Here is a 14,166-nt window from a genome sequence, read left to right on the forward strand (position 1 = left end):
TACAATCACAAAGAACAACAGGACAAGTAAGGAAGAGGAGACATTCAGTCTTTGTTTGTGGATACAGTTGTTTGGTTTGTTTTTTTCCTGGAACAGGGAAAAGCACCTTCAGAAATGGGTGAGATGCTTGAGAGCAGCAAACCCCTGACACTGGTCATCTTCTCCTCTTCTCCAGATACAAAACATACATATATTTTTCCCACTTCCCATTAAATTTTGAAATACTCGCAACAGATCTCATTCTTTTCTCTGCATTCTCAAACTCTAATTAATGAATGCTCCTGGTTGATCTAGAGCTGACTTTAGTGAACCTGCTCTGTAGTACCAGTTATTTCCTTTTTCTATTTAAAATCCAGTGCAGAAGTGCAGTTACTGAAACATAACTGCACGTTATGTTTCAGTACAGAAACTGAGTCAATGCACAGCAAATTATCTTATGCCAAAATTTCACAGAATGCAAAGATGCTCAACCCATTTGAAGGGGAAATATTGCCAGCTTTTGAGACCAGCACAGGTGACCCAGAGTTATTCTGCAATTGCACAATACTAGTATGAAGTCAAACGTAAGTTAATATGCACTTCCTCTCAACCCAGTCCTACTATCCATAACTATCTATGTGTCCTGGGACTTAAAATCTCATCCCAAAATATGGCTTTTTCATCACTGTAGGTGAAAGCCTCTGTAAGAAACAATACTCTCATGTTTATTATGTGTGGATAAAAAGGAGAAATTTCTGGAGTTTTCAGTCCTGCCTCTTTGTGAACCAGAACAAACTGACAGGGTAGTCCTTTTTCCACCCTTGTTGTGATTATAATCAGAATTCATTACATTTTTCAGACCTTTTTTTTCTTTCAGTTCTTTAAATCTCTTTCTCTCTCTCCCTTTATCTAATATACAATTTTAGATATAGGTGCATCTATATAGCAGCATTTTTTAACGTCTGCCTTGAATGTGGAAAACAGTAATATCTCAAAATATGTTTATTTCTAATACAAAGCTGGTTTTGTGCTCTCCTAGTCCATTCATGGTACTTACAGAGTTGCAAGTTAAAGTGATTTGTCAGTATGTGTTTGATTTGGGGATGTGTAGAATGGCTTTGCTGTGCACAGGTGTGAATACGCTGATAGCACTTTACTAGGCAAATATATAGAACAGCTTGTAAGCTCAACATAGGAAAAAGCAGATGAGGACAAGTTGAGGAGGCCAAATACATCTGTTCTGTCACTGGTACTTAGAATATCAATTAGAAATACTCCAGTTATTGAAGAGTTCACAGTTAATAAGGCATTGCCTTAATATTACCAGAAATGCTGTTAACTTCAGGAAAAAAAAAAAAAAACCAACTCTCCTGCAAAATAAAAGCCTTATTCAAACTTACCTTCCGCATGTAGTTATGTTTATAGAAGAAATAAACATTTCTCTTTGTTATTTAAAAAAAGAATAGATCTGTGAAATCATTCCATTAAAATCTGATTAATTGAAAGACATTTCAAGAATATTATTGATTTGGGTTTTTTTATATGATTCGAACATTCTACTGTGTTTGTATCCTTAGCAGCATTCCAGATTAGAAATGAAAATGGGACTGAACACTCTCAGACATTTATTATGTACCAGCAAAACACGGTGGTGGGGGGTTTTTTTTGTTTGTTGGGTTTTTTTGGTTTTAATACAGCTAGAATACTGTGTGGACCACTGATTTCCTTGACATATTTGAGTGATATCTACTGAAAAAAGGAAATATAATAAAATGGCTTTTTTTACCTTCTTTAAAACAAGGTTTTGCCTGAGAGCTATGCAGACACTCAATTCTACTGTTTTCAGGCAAATTTTGGACAATCCAAATGCCAAAATTTGAAACTGTCACTGCTATCTATATGGCCCAACTGTTCAAATCTGGAAAAAACAGAACTGATCAGGACATTGTAGCATGAGCTCCCCATGCACACAAGACATTAAAACCATACTCTTGTTACATGAGATATGTTGTACAATTTGTTTTTCTGTTTGAAATTCAGTCCTAGGTTTACCACTTACAACATTTCCCATCTCTCCATACATTTCAGTTGCTGTTTAACCTCACTTAGACTGAAGACTTTCTGCTATTTTGTGGGAGTCTGTCACTGATTTCTTTCTCTCATGATGGCTCATCACTTTCAGCCTGTCTCTTCTTATTTTGACTGCCATCCGTGCTTTACACTGGCCGCATATTGTTTAACCCCTAACTATATTTATCATCAGACCCATAGAGGGACAGAAAGAAAGGATAAGTGGCTCTGAGGTTACAGTGGAAAAATATTATCCCTTATTGGGATCACACTTTCTTTTTAAAAATATACTTTAGTATTTCCCCATAATGCTGGGAAACAGAGAAGTAAAGCTTCCTGGGTACCTGTGCAGTGAAATATGCCAGTCTGAACATACCAATATCCAGAATTGTTTGAAATCTTATTGCTTTCTGTTCCCCTTGCATCATGAAATGTGGTGACTGGGCACTGGCCGTGCACCATGATCTGGTATAACTGCCTTGAAGAGTAATTTGGTGAAAGACAGCCTGCAAGGACTGCATGAATTATGGCTCTTTCCATTAATACATCTCTCTGCAAACATACTGATGTATTACAGGAGCCAATCTGGACAGTTTTAATGCAGTTTTGGTGGTATGAAAGATACATACATGGTATTACCCAGAATTACTACCTATGTGGGAGCTTAGATTTCTTGCTTTCCCTTTCTTCATCATTTATCTCTAGCTTAACCCCAAATTTTTCTTCTCCAGACTAAGTCTTTAAACTTCAGATTTCTCCCCTCATTATATTTTTTGAAAGAGTGTTAACAATTTATATAAATACCTGCAGAAGAGTTGGGGGGCTACTTTTTTGGGTAAAATTGTTTTGGCAATGAGTAACAGTGCACACGAGTAGTATAGCAAATGAAAACACAGCGTGGCAGAAATTTGGATAATGGAGCAACATGTCTGTTTTTAGTGAAGACAACATCTTAGGGTTTCACCACTGGGACATGAGATCTACCAGACTTAATTTTGTCTGTTTCTTCTCAGGCTTAGTTTCTTCTTCTTTCTGTCAGTCCAGACAGAGGTGCAGCACATACTGTCTTTTCTGGTAATTTTGTCTGTCGGAGGACAGTTGTGTGTGGTAGTGGATTACTTTCAAGCCTGATTATTTCTACGATGTTTAGATTTATATGGCTAATTTTAAGTACCCAGCTCAAAAAAAAAGACCAAGCATCTAGTCTACTAAAATTATGAAGTCTTTCATAAGGATTTATAACCATTATGGTAGCGGTTCAGCTGATGCAAGTCAAGGTAACTCAATTGATTTTAATGGAGCTACTTCAATTTACACCAGTCAGTTATCTGGTCAACTATGTCCTGCGGTGATAAGGACAGAAAACGGAAGAATTTTAATCTATCCTGGCTGTGACAACTGACTGAAAACACTGGGGAAAAATTAACAGACACTGAAATATTCTTGTTCATACACATGTAAACCTGGTCTTTTTTTCAGATACCGTATTATTTCCCGTTAGAAAATTTCCAGCTTAACAATTATAGGCAGAAACCGCTAGGTGCCAGTGTTACCCAGACATCAGGGAAAGGGTTTGTTAGCAACATTAAAAACAACATGAAAGCCAATGCAGATAAACCCTTTAAATGAAAATAAACTTCTTCATCTTTTCTACTACATAAGACTGCATTAAGGGTTTTGAGATGATTACTTTTCTAGAAGTAAAGGCACTAAATTGATATGCATTGACAGAAACCCATATCAAAACAACCTGATTGCAGGGTACATTCCATCAAAACCCCAGATAAGTACACAAAAGCTGCTGTGTCATCTTCAGGACCCTATGAATTACACCTAGGATCATAAGACAGAGCCAAAGTCTGCATTTTGCAAAGTACACACAGCTCAAGCACACGGCATGAATATCAGTTCACTGCTAAGATCGACATTTTCCAGGAAAGCTTGGTTCAGATCAAGTTAGAATTCACATTCCAAGTCATACCTGAAGTTTGGTTTGACTCATTGATATATATCAGAGCTTTCATTTGGGCTCGTCTTCATCACTGTCATGGTCTTCTGAAAGCTTTTCCTGCTGAAAAAAAAGGAAATCTTCTATTTAAGGACCTGGATCAGCTAGAGACAGATGATTGCCTGTGCATTGGAGTTGCGAATGCAAATCTCTGACTAACCTGCACTCAGCTCATTTGCAAGAAATGAATCTCACTCATTTAACTTCAGACATCTACAGTGTAACTGTTTACATCCATGCCAGTCATCCTGATTTTTTTGATGTGGAGAAGCAGTAATTTCCTGACTATGATTCATCTGGCCTATTTCAAAAACCACCTTAGCATAAGATGAACTTCAAAACAAACCTAAATGATTGATTAGCTCAGGAGATTAGTTTTACACTAAAGGCGTCTTAAGTTTTGTCAGATTAATCCAGACAAAGTGATTTTGCAGTGTCTAATTTTTAGTCAAATCTGATGTTTTGCTTTTGTTCTTCCTACAGCCATTAGACTTCGAAACGAAAAAGGCATACACCTTTAAGGTGGAGGCCTCCAATCTCCATCTTGACCATCGATTTCACTCAGTGGGCCCATTCAAAGATACTGCCACTGTGAAGATAAATGTGTTGGACATGGATGAGCCTCCAGTGTTCAGCAAGCCCATGTACACGATGGAAGTCTATGAGGACACACCTGTGGGGACCATTATAGGTGCAGTGACAGCACAAGACCTTGATGCTGGCAGCAGCTCAGTTAGGTAAGAGAGCTTTTCCTCCTTCAGTAACTCTCTGACAACCCAGAATGCTGCTGACAGTTGGATGCACTGGCAAAGAACTTGGTATGGAGATATAAATTATACCAAGTCTGCCACTGTAACAGATAACTGATGATATGAAAAGTATCAAAAATAGATGCTCATTTGGGTGAATTCTCTGGAAAAATACATTAATTGCTCACAGCTCCTTATCATACTAATCATGTAAGTTACCACACACTGACATGGCTTTAGAGATGGTATGTTAAGACTAAGGAATAGCATAGTGTCTGGGTGTCACAACCCACTGGGAGAGGAAGTGATGTTCACTGTAAATTCTCCTCCAGGCTGAACAAAGTCATGTGTCAGGGAACTCTCAGGCTTTTACTCTGACTCACAAGGTCTTGGCTAACCCTGAAATTCTTACAATGTATTTTCACAAGGGTGGTAGCCCTTAATTTTGTAAGGTGCACTTCATTAAGTTCCCAACTCCCACAACAGGCTCCTCAAAAGGTGCTGGCTCAAAAGACACAACGCACATCCACAAACTCCCCATTCCCATAAAAAACTTCAGTATGGAGTAGGGGCCATGTTTTGCTCAGGCAAAGCAAGGGAATAGAACAGAAGACAGAAAAGGGAGAGAGAACAAAGATTATCACCAGTCCTTAGATTCCTTGCTGGACCTGCCAGTGGGGATGGTCCAGAGCTGGGGCAAGCAATGATAGTGAAAGAGAAAGACTGGAAAAGAGACAGCAAGGGGGCCCAATCCATGCCTTTTATAGTTAACCTGGTGCACACCTCTTATGTAAAGAAGATTTTTCACACCACTTTGTTAGCACATGCACAGCCAGCCCTTCTCCAGGAAATGAGTTGGCAGGGGGAAGCTGAGAATGAGTCTCAAGGTGGAGCAGGAAGTTGGCTCAGAACAGCCCAGCCCCACCTCTGCAGGATCCTCTCCTCTGATCACACCTTTCCTGTGGCAATGCTCAGAATGTTTGAGATAAAATGTGCTTAGGTCTGATCTTCCACACTGGGTCTTCCACAAAAATATCTCTGAAGTACAGCAGTGAGAAATGAGGTTGTACATGCTGTGTCTGCCTGCGTTAGACCTCAATGGGTGATGGCAAGCACTGCTCCTTTCACAAGAACCACTTACTCCCTACATCTGGAAAAGAACAAATGTTCTGATAAAAAATCACCACAGGTGTCTTGTCTGAGGCTGTGGGGATGTGATTGCTGACCAACGTGGCTGTGTTCAGCACAAGGAAACTCCTGCCAGGCAGGCCTCTCCTTTATTGCTATAGCTTACTTTCATGAAATAAAAAGGAGCGGGGATCTGTTATACAAATGTAATACATTGATTTTGATGACCTATTTACAGCCACATTAGAAAGATTAAAGTGAACCAGAGTCATGTACCAAAAAGGAAGCCCCTTAAAGCTTAGAAACTGTCTAAGATATAGGCAGTCATTAACACATACTTCCAGTACCGCTTTATGTTGGACCTACCTGACTTCAGGAAACATTTTTATCCTGAGAATTTAATAAGAACTATTGCAGACATAATGTGTGTCATCAATCTTTAAATATTAATGGTTATCAATGTCTATTAATGTTTATCAAATGGGACTATGACAGAACAGGAAAATGCCACTAGTGTCTACTAAGTGCATGCACATTCATGCATATTTGATTACAAATTGAATTTGGACTTTTCAAATCCATGTTTATTAATTATGTGTATTTTTGCTCAGTACTTGTCAAAATATACAATAAACATGCTAGTTGTAATCATATGCAAAAATTTAACATACAACAATGACTCTTTAGCTCCTGCTTTGTCAACTCACTGTTAATTTTTGCTTAAAACTATTGTTATTGCTGGCTTTTTCACTTTTTTTTTTTAATAGAATCTTCATTTTTTTAAATACAGAAATTTATTTGTTCGTGAGTCTGTGACACATTCCTTCCCTGACAAAGGATCAAAATCTTCATTAACAAAGACTGAACTCTGAACATTTTTCCCTGGTGATAGCCTATGAAAACAGCCCCAGTGAAGTAAATATTCTGTTGAAAACCATACTGTCTTGCAACCAGAGAGAAAGCCTTTAATCACAGTGTTGAGCAGTTTTTCATGTGACAGTGGAATCATTTGGATGTATAAACACTCCTCAGTGAGAGTTTTTTATTTCACAAACCCTCCCAGGAGACTCAAGTGCTTTTTACTGATTCTGCATTTGCAACTACACAAGAAAAATAATTGTCTCAAGATGGTTTATCCATATACTGTGTTCACAGGAATATTGAATCCTGAGCCATTTTATAATGTCCATTATAATGTCCATTAACCCTGAAATCATTACTTGAGTGTCCAAATGCCCATCTATAGTTATTACCCCTACATTTGAGTCTCACTGCACTACTTGCTGACTCCTTACACCAATAAACTGCAGAAGTGCTCCCACGGTCACATTTATGAGCTGATTCAGCTGGTTCATGCCCACAGAAAAACATGAACTATGTCCCAGAATGTTCTGGTGTTCTTCAGTGGCACGACTTTTGGGTGCATGTGCATCTACATGACTTACATTCAGAGTTGTTTTCTACCTGCGCAGCGATGTCCTGCCCCAGTGCAGCAGCCCAGAAGGGTTTGCCCCTGTGTTGCCAGTTGGTCTTCATTGCTGCAGCCACCACCACAGGGCATTAGCTATCATCCAGGAGTTGGTGTAGAGACAGAATACAGGCCACTTTTCTCATTCAGCAATCTCTAGGGCTAGATGGAAGGCTTTCACTTCTGCAAATAGGCTTGACGACTCTTCTCCTTTAGCAGCTGTTGTGTAGGGCTCCACACAGCAGCTTTCCATCTCCAATGGTTTCATACCACGCTGCCATCAATAAATATAGCATAGCCTCTTTTGTCTTCTGATAACTTGTTATATGATGGTGCTTCTTGGGCACTTTGAGCCACCTTTCTCACCATGGCCATTGTGCAAGGGGCATTCTCTGGATCTTTAGCGACATTATCACTTTTTAGTTTGCTATTGACAACTTCCAGGATTTCTAATTCTCTCAAGTACTGGATAACTTCATCTGTACTGATTCACTTTCCTGGGCAATTCACAAGATCTTCCTTAAACGGGTATTGTGCCCTCACGCTTTAGAGAGGCCGTCTCCAGAGATGCAAATTTCTCCTTCTTTTCCAATCCCTCTTTCAATTTCCCCGCCTATAGCAAGGGATTTCAGCTGTTGCGGCTTCCTGACCTTCTAATTGCTGATTGTCAGCCATTATCCCAGCATCACCTGGCTGGTGGCTGCAATCTTTCCGCAAATCTTAGAGCTCTGATGAGGTCAAGGAACGGGTAACTTCAGGTTCCTGTTTGATTTGTCTCACTTCTTCAAATTTCTTTGTTGAAGGACCAGCTTCTTCATCTGACCTCTCCTCTCCTGATTCTATTTCTCCTTCTCCTTCTCCTTCTCCTTTGTCTTCTCCTTCACCTTCTTCTTCCTCCCTTTCCTATCAATGATATGGACCTCTAGCTTGCCTTATCCATTTGTTTGTTTTCACCACTGGTGTGAGTACTGTAATTGCTGTGGTTTGTGTCCCTGTCTCAGCCATGGTGTCCTCAAATACAATTTGGTTCCTGCCTCAACTACAGCCCACTGAGAGTACTGAACAGTGGCTCAGCAGGCACAGGCCAGGTTCCAGCACAGGGAGAGAAGGTGCTGGCTTTCTCTGGGGTGGGCAAGGCACCATTCCCTCAGTTGACAGGTCAGTTTGCCAGTGTTGGTCACCTGTTCAGGTGCAAAGTCACAGGTAACTGGAGGTAATAACCACCCTAGGAACCTGCCCAAATCCTTCCACACACCCTGCCACCCAGGAACTGGATGCCTCAGGGCACATTTCCATATCTCCATATTTAAAGTTTGTTTTCTCTAACACCAGGATGACACCAGATTCCACAAATCCCATAGTGTGCCAAAAGTATTAGTTTATTAGTTATTATTAACAATATTAAGCAGCTTAAATAAGGATGAGCAATGACCATGGGAGCCTGCATTATAAACCCATTCACATCAATCTTGGGCAGGGAGAGGGAGGTGTATTCCCTCACCACCCACAGAAGATATTTTCCCCCCCGCATAACCAGGCTGTCATGTAAGGGCAAAGCACAGAGCCATTGTTTGTGTTAACATGTTCCCAAACTCAGCAGAACAAGGAGATAAGCAGTGCAGCTGACAAACCTCGTGTCCTGCAAAGGAGCTTGCTACTCAATAACTGCTATTACTATAGCATTCAATATAGATAGATAGATAGATAGATAAATAGATAGATAGATAGATAGATAGATGGATATAACTGCCTTTCTCTTGCCCTCGTTCAGGTGCCAAAAAGGACAGTGGTGTGTTGACCTTGGACAGACACCACATGCCCACCAAGCCACTCTTATCACTCCCCTTCCCAGCTGAATGGGAGAGAGAAAACAAGATGGAAAACAACTCGATAATGCAGTTTACTAAAGCATAAATGAAACTTCGTGAATGCATAAGTGAAGAGGAAAAAAGGGTTTATTCTCTACTTCCCATTAGCAAGCGACGTTTAGTCACTTCCCAGGAAGAGGGCTTCGACATACGTAATGGTTTCTCTAGACGACAAACACTGTCAAATTCCTCCACTTCCTCATCCTTTCCTTAGCTTTTATATCTGGGCTGACATCGTATGGCATGGAATATCCCTTTGGTTAATTTAACTGGAACAGTTGTGTCCCTCCCAGGACCTTGCCCACCCAGGATCTTGCCCACCCCCAACCCCTTGATGGGGGGAATGTTGGAGACACAGAGCTAATGCTGTGCCAGGGTTGTTCAGCTGTAGCCAAAACACTGGCATGTTAGGAATGCCTTTCTAGGTACCAATGGAGTGCACAGCACTGTGAGGTCTGCTATTGGAAAATGAATTTCATCTCAGCCAGACCCAATACACCAACGTGTTAGTATTCAATATCCCCTAAGTTTTATAACCTCTAAGAAAAAAAAAAAAAAAAGAAAACAAACAAAACAAGAACATAAGTTAGAAAAGTGAAAATTAATTTGACAGTGTTGAATGTGTTTGCAAGTTCTAATTGTATCTTGACCAGTCATGCTCTGTTAGCTGTTTAAAATCTAGATCATCTCACAGAGCTAAAGAATAACTTCATCAATTTCATCATGCTGGAAAGGAGTCCAAACAACTTCTGAGTAAATATGCCCTCTAAACAAATGGGGAAAAGCAAGTCATGTTCTTTGAAGACACAGCCCATACAAATTACTGGGTAGTACTGGGTAACACTATAACTACTGGTTGTAGTTTCTCTACAAATTCATTCATTTTCTCTGAAATGTTTTCCTGGAATGGTTTTGCCATTAAGAAGTCCACAACAGAAAAAAAAAAAATCAACAGTCTGCCAAACAATAAAGACTGGGATAAAATCTGCAGTGTATGCAACAGAAGGCAAAACTCCAGAGAGCAAGGCTAGCTAGAACAGCTCACATGAAAGGAAACAGTATTAGTTCCAGCAACTAAATCCATGTTATCAGACAAAAATTTTAGGTCTGTTATGTTAGGCACATCAGGAAGGGGGAGATAACAGCTAAGAATGAAAACTGGATACAGCTGTTAAAGAAAAATATTTTGCTGTAGGACATTGAAAATGATGAGTGTTATATTATTTTTCTCTTTTCTTCTGTTACTGGTATCAAATTTTTTGGACAAGTCAGGAGTCTTAAAAGGTTCGTTTTGTAGGCAGGTATTTCCTAGAGATGTTGGAGCAAAAGAGCACAGAGCATGCATTGGGTAATGAACAGGAAATTAAACACAAGGAGAAAAGGAGCTGCAGGTATTCAACACCTGCAAGGGTGACTGGCTTTGCAGCTGTTTTGGAACATTACCCCAGTGCACCTAATTTTCAAACTGTGTTAAATCTGGAGCTTATGTGTCTCAGGTGATCTCTTTTGTCTATTCCCATTTTATCCTTAGTGCTTCAAGAAATGCTCAGCTTACATGTTAAAGTGAAGTCCTATGTACATTTTGTCCATTAAAAATCCCAAAGCACTTGTAAAAACATCTCTGGTCTCATTTTCTTCCCAGACTCCTCTAGTTTATTACAGTTTGAAGATGACTAGGAGGAAAAAAAGCAGCTGTCTTGTAGTGTGTTACAATGTATGTAATTTGTAACTATTCAAGTTTTTGGTAAAGATCCTTTTACTTCTGGTACAAGGGTTTTCAGAACTTCCTAAAAATCACTGTTTTATATGTCCATACAGCGTGAATATTATAGTGAGAGCTGTCTAAATAACAAGAAAGCAGAAATGGAGGGCAAGACCGAATTCCTAGTGAGCTCTGTCTAACAGTGTGTGAGAAGTTCAACAGCTTTGCAGTGACACGTCTGAAGTTGTCAGATTTCCATGGAGATGATCTTCTGGCATAAAGTATAAGACGATTATTGTCCCTGATGTGAATCCCAGACATGACTCTAATTAACAATGAGTTTCATATTCTGTGCCACAACACTGTTCTTCAGATCTTCTCTGCTTGACTCAGGAGTTTTGCCTTATGAACTGAAAGAACCAATCAAAGGAGGAAAGCTGTGGGGGCCATGCATTGCCTTGACCAAGTCCAGAGTCATGAAACTGTGATAATAAAGTAAAAAGCCATGTGTACTAGCCATAGGTCAGTCCTGCCCTCAGTATCTTGGGGATAAGACTGTATTCCCTGCACGTGCTTCCAAAGGGAAAGCCTTATTTGTTTTCTGAACTACTTCACAATGGTCCATAAACTTTGATGAATAGGTTCTGTTTTTCCAGCAAAATACTTTGTCATGTTAAGATCAAGAAAATCAAGGTTTCTTCCTGAATCCTTGAACACCGTATCTTAATGTACAAGCACTAACAAGATGAATTAAAGTATGTAAGGGTTTGACTTTTCGATCCCATAATTCTTCTGATTTTTTGTGCCCACATTTTTTGAATTTACTTATTCTTCAAAAAGAAAAGTCCCACCCTGTGACATCAAAATATATCTTACAGTTGGATATATATGTAGAAAGTCTGAGACATTTAGTTCTAGCACCTCAAGCCTCTTCATTTAGTAACAGATTAAGTGACAGCTATTTTTCTGTGTATGGTACCATGCTAGAGAGAAACAAGTCAGTTTTGTATAGATAAGAGACGTTGAGACACAGAAATTTTGGTTTCTTTTTAGCTGCTCTGGCGGTTTTTGCACACTTCTTGCTCTGTTGCCTCCTGTAGGTTTCTGTTGCAATTTTAGCTATATTCTGTCCCTTGCATTTTATGAAATCCCTGTCACACACCCCACTTTTAAAACCTCTATTCCAAGTTCTATTTTATCCAAGCTATCCAATTCAAATCCCTGCAGAACTACTCAATTTCTGCTGCAGATGCCTTGCTATCTTTTTCTGTCCTCCTGCCAGATCAATGTTTTCTTATATCTCTTATGCTCTGTCAAAGAGTAGTCTCCTATTCCACAGTCTTTTTTTCCTCCCACAGCTGGTTTCTATATTTTTTACTCCTGAACCATCTCGCATTAACTTAATTGGTGTTCTAGTCTACCCTCTTCCTTTCTTCTGCTGAGGACAGACATCTTTTTTGATCTCAGTGTCTTGATGCATTTTTTTCTCTTCGTTCCAGTTACTTTATCTTCTTTCAAAAACTACAGAAACTGGGTTCCTATCCAACATTTTCTCAGAATCCCAAGGTGTATATTTGGCAGACACATCTGCTCTTTTCTCACCATCCTCTCCTTTCCATTCTCATTTGGCTCAGTGAGCACCAAGATCCCCATCTACCTACCTTCCAGCCATGCTGGATATGATATAGAGCAATGAACTCCTACTTCCAGCTCCCACTTCTCCCCTCTTTTGACTTCTTGTCTGTCCTCTGTTTTGTGGCTCCTAAACTTTGTCTTCATGACCTCAAGGAAATCACATCTTCTACTCCACCAACCTTTTCCTGTAAGCTTTTCCCCTATGATCCCATGTACTGTTCTGCCATTCTCTAGGTTTGAATGACTTGTCTTCCTCCTCAGTGACTGGTTGGTTTTAAGGGACTGGACAGAAAAGTGACTTCTCTTCAAACAGAAGGCAGAAAAAGCTTTCCTATTCTGTGTATAAATTGTCCTTCAAAAGGAGCTGTTTTCTAGCAGTCACAGCAGAGTTACAGTCTCTGCTTTACCTTTACCATGAAACAAGATGTAACAAATTATTATGCTAGTCCCCTTCATGGTAGTTTAAATTAATACAATTTATTTTACGCTTGGAATGGATTAGATGCACACAGACAGTTATCACAGCTCAGCTGGCAAGTGGCTCAGTTGAATCAATTCAGAGTCTGTGGTACCTTGATTCAGTGATAGGCTTGGAGATACTACAAGGAGAAATAACGAAAAAGGTGTGAATTTGTCTTAATCTTAAATCTATATACTTAAGGCTGAAGCAATCACACACGATCGGGGGGAAGGTAATTGTAGTCACTCATTAGCCCTCTGTGATGCTGCAGCAGGTTCACTGGAAACAGACAGAGTCGTGCATTAAAAATCCTTCTTTGCAATTTTGGGACACATGTAGAATGACATTTTGATCTGTGTGGGTTTTCTCAAGACTGGCAGGAACATGGAGCAAAGGTAAGTACTTTCTGGCACAAGTCAGAAAGACTGTGCTAGAGAAAAATCAGACCTTCCCAAATAAAGGACTAGTGGGATGCATTTGACATGCATAAATTTTCCTAGATCAACTCCTGGATGCACTTGAAGCATGAAATATTATTTCCTAAGTCCAGCAAGTCAAAAGCAACTGGAAACAAAGTCTAAAACTGAGAGAGGCTAGTAACCTTTATTTACAGCCAGTAATTTATCAAGTTACTGAAGCTTGTGAAAAACAGCAAGTGATCTTCAGCTGGCATATGCAGTCATATTATGCTATAAAATGTCAGTCAGGAGATTGAACTGAAATAGATGTATAGACCCAAGAAGTTTATGGACTACGGCTCTCAGTGAACGGCCTGTTTGTGAAGGAAGTGGATGCTGAAAATCAAGAATTATGCATTCAGATCCAAGGCAAAAAACAACCTGGCAAGGAAAGCTTTTAAATTAATTGAGAACAGCTAAGTAGCCAAAGTGAAGGGAAAGAACAATATGATCATAATAGTTCATAATAATTTCTAGTTTATTTCACAGCACTTGTACCACCTGGTGATGCGATTTTACAAAGCCCGTTCTCATCCCAGAGGCACACACTGTACTTTTGCCTCAAACAATAGTCCTCACGATTTTTCATCAAGAACTCTTATTCCAGATTTCTCCAGCAATGAGTTTCTCAGGGATTCTGG

General features: G+C 39.6%; 1 protein-coding gene across 3 annotated transcripts in view; it reads left to right on the plus strand.

The window, feature by feature from the left end:
- Nucleotides 1-14,166, plus strand: part of LOC116447857 (cadherin-12) — a 432,700-nt gene that overhangs the window by 385,775 nt on the left and 32,759 nt on the right. For all 3 annotated transcript variants that reach the window (XR_004241717.1, XM_032117539.1, XM_032117553.1), the window contains one exon: nucleotides 4,541-4,794. Coding sequence is in view for 2 of the 3 variants with exons in the window: in XM_032117539.1 (XP_031973430.1) it covers nucleotides 4,541-4,794 (254 nt within the window). In the remaining variant the exon portion in view is untranslated. The remainder of the gene's footprint in view (nucleotides 1-4,540; nucleotides 4,795-14,166) is intronic.

The sequence above is a fragment of the Corvus moneduloides genome, chromosome 1, assembly GCF_009650955.1.
Source record: "Corvus moneduloides isolate bCorMon1 chromosome 1, bCorMon1.pri, whole genome shotgun sequence".
Classification (NCBI taxonomy): Eukaryota; Metazoa; Chordata; class Aves; order Passeriformes; family Corvidae; genus Corvus; species Corvus moneduloides.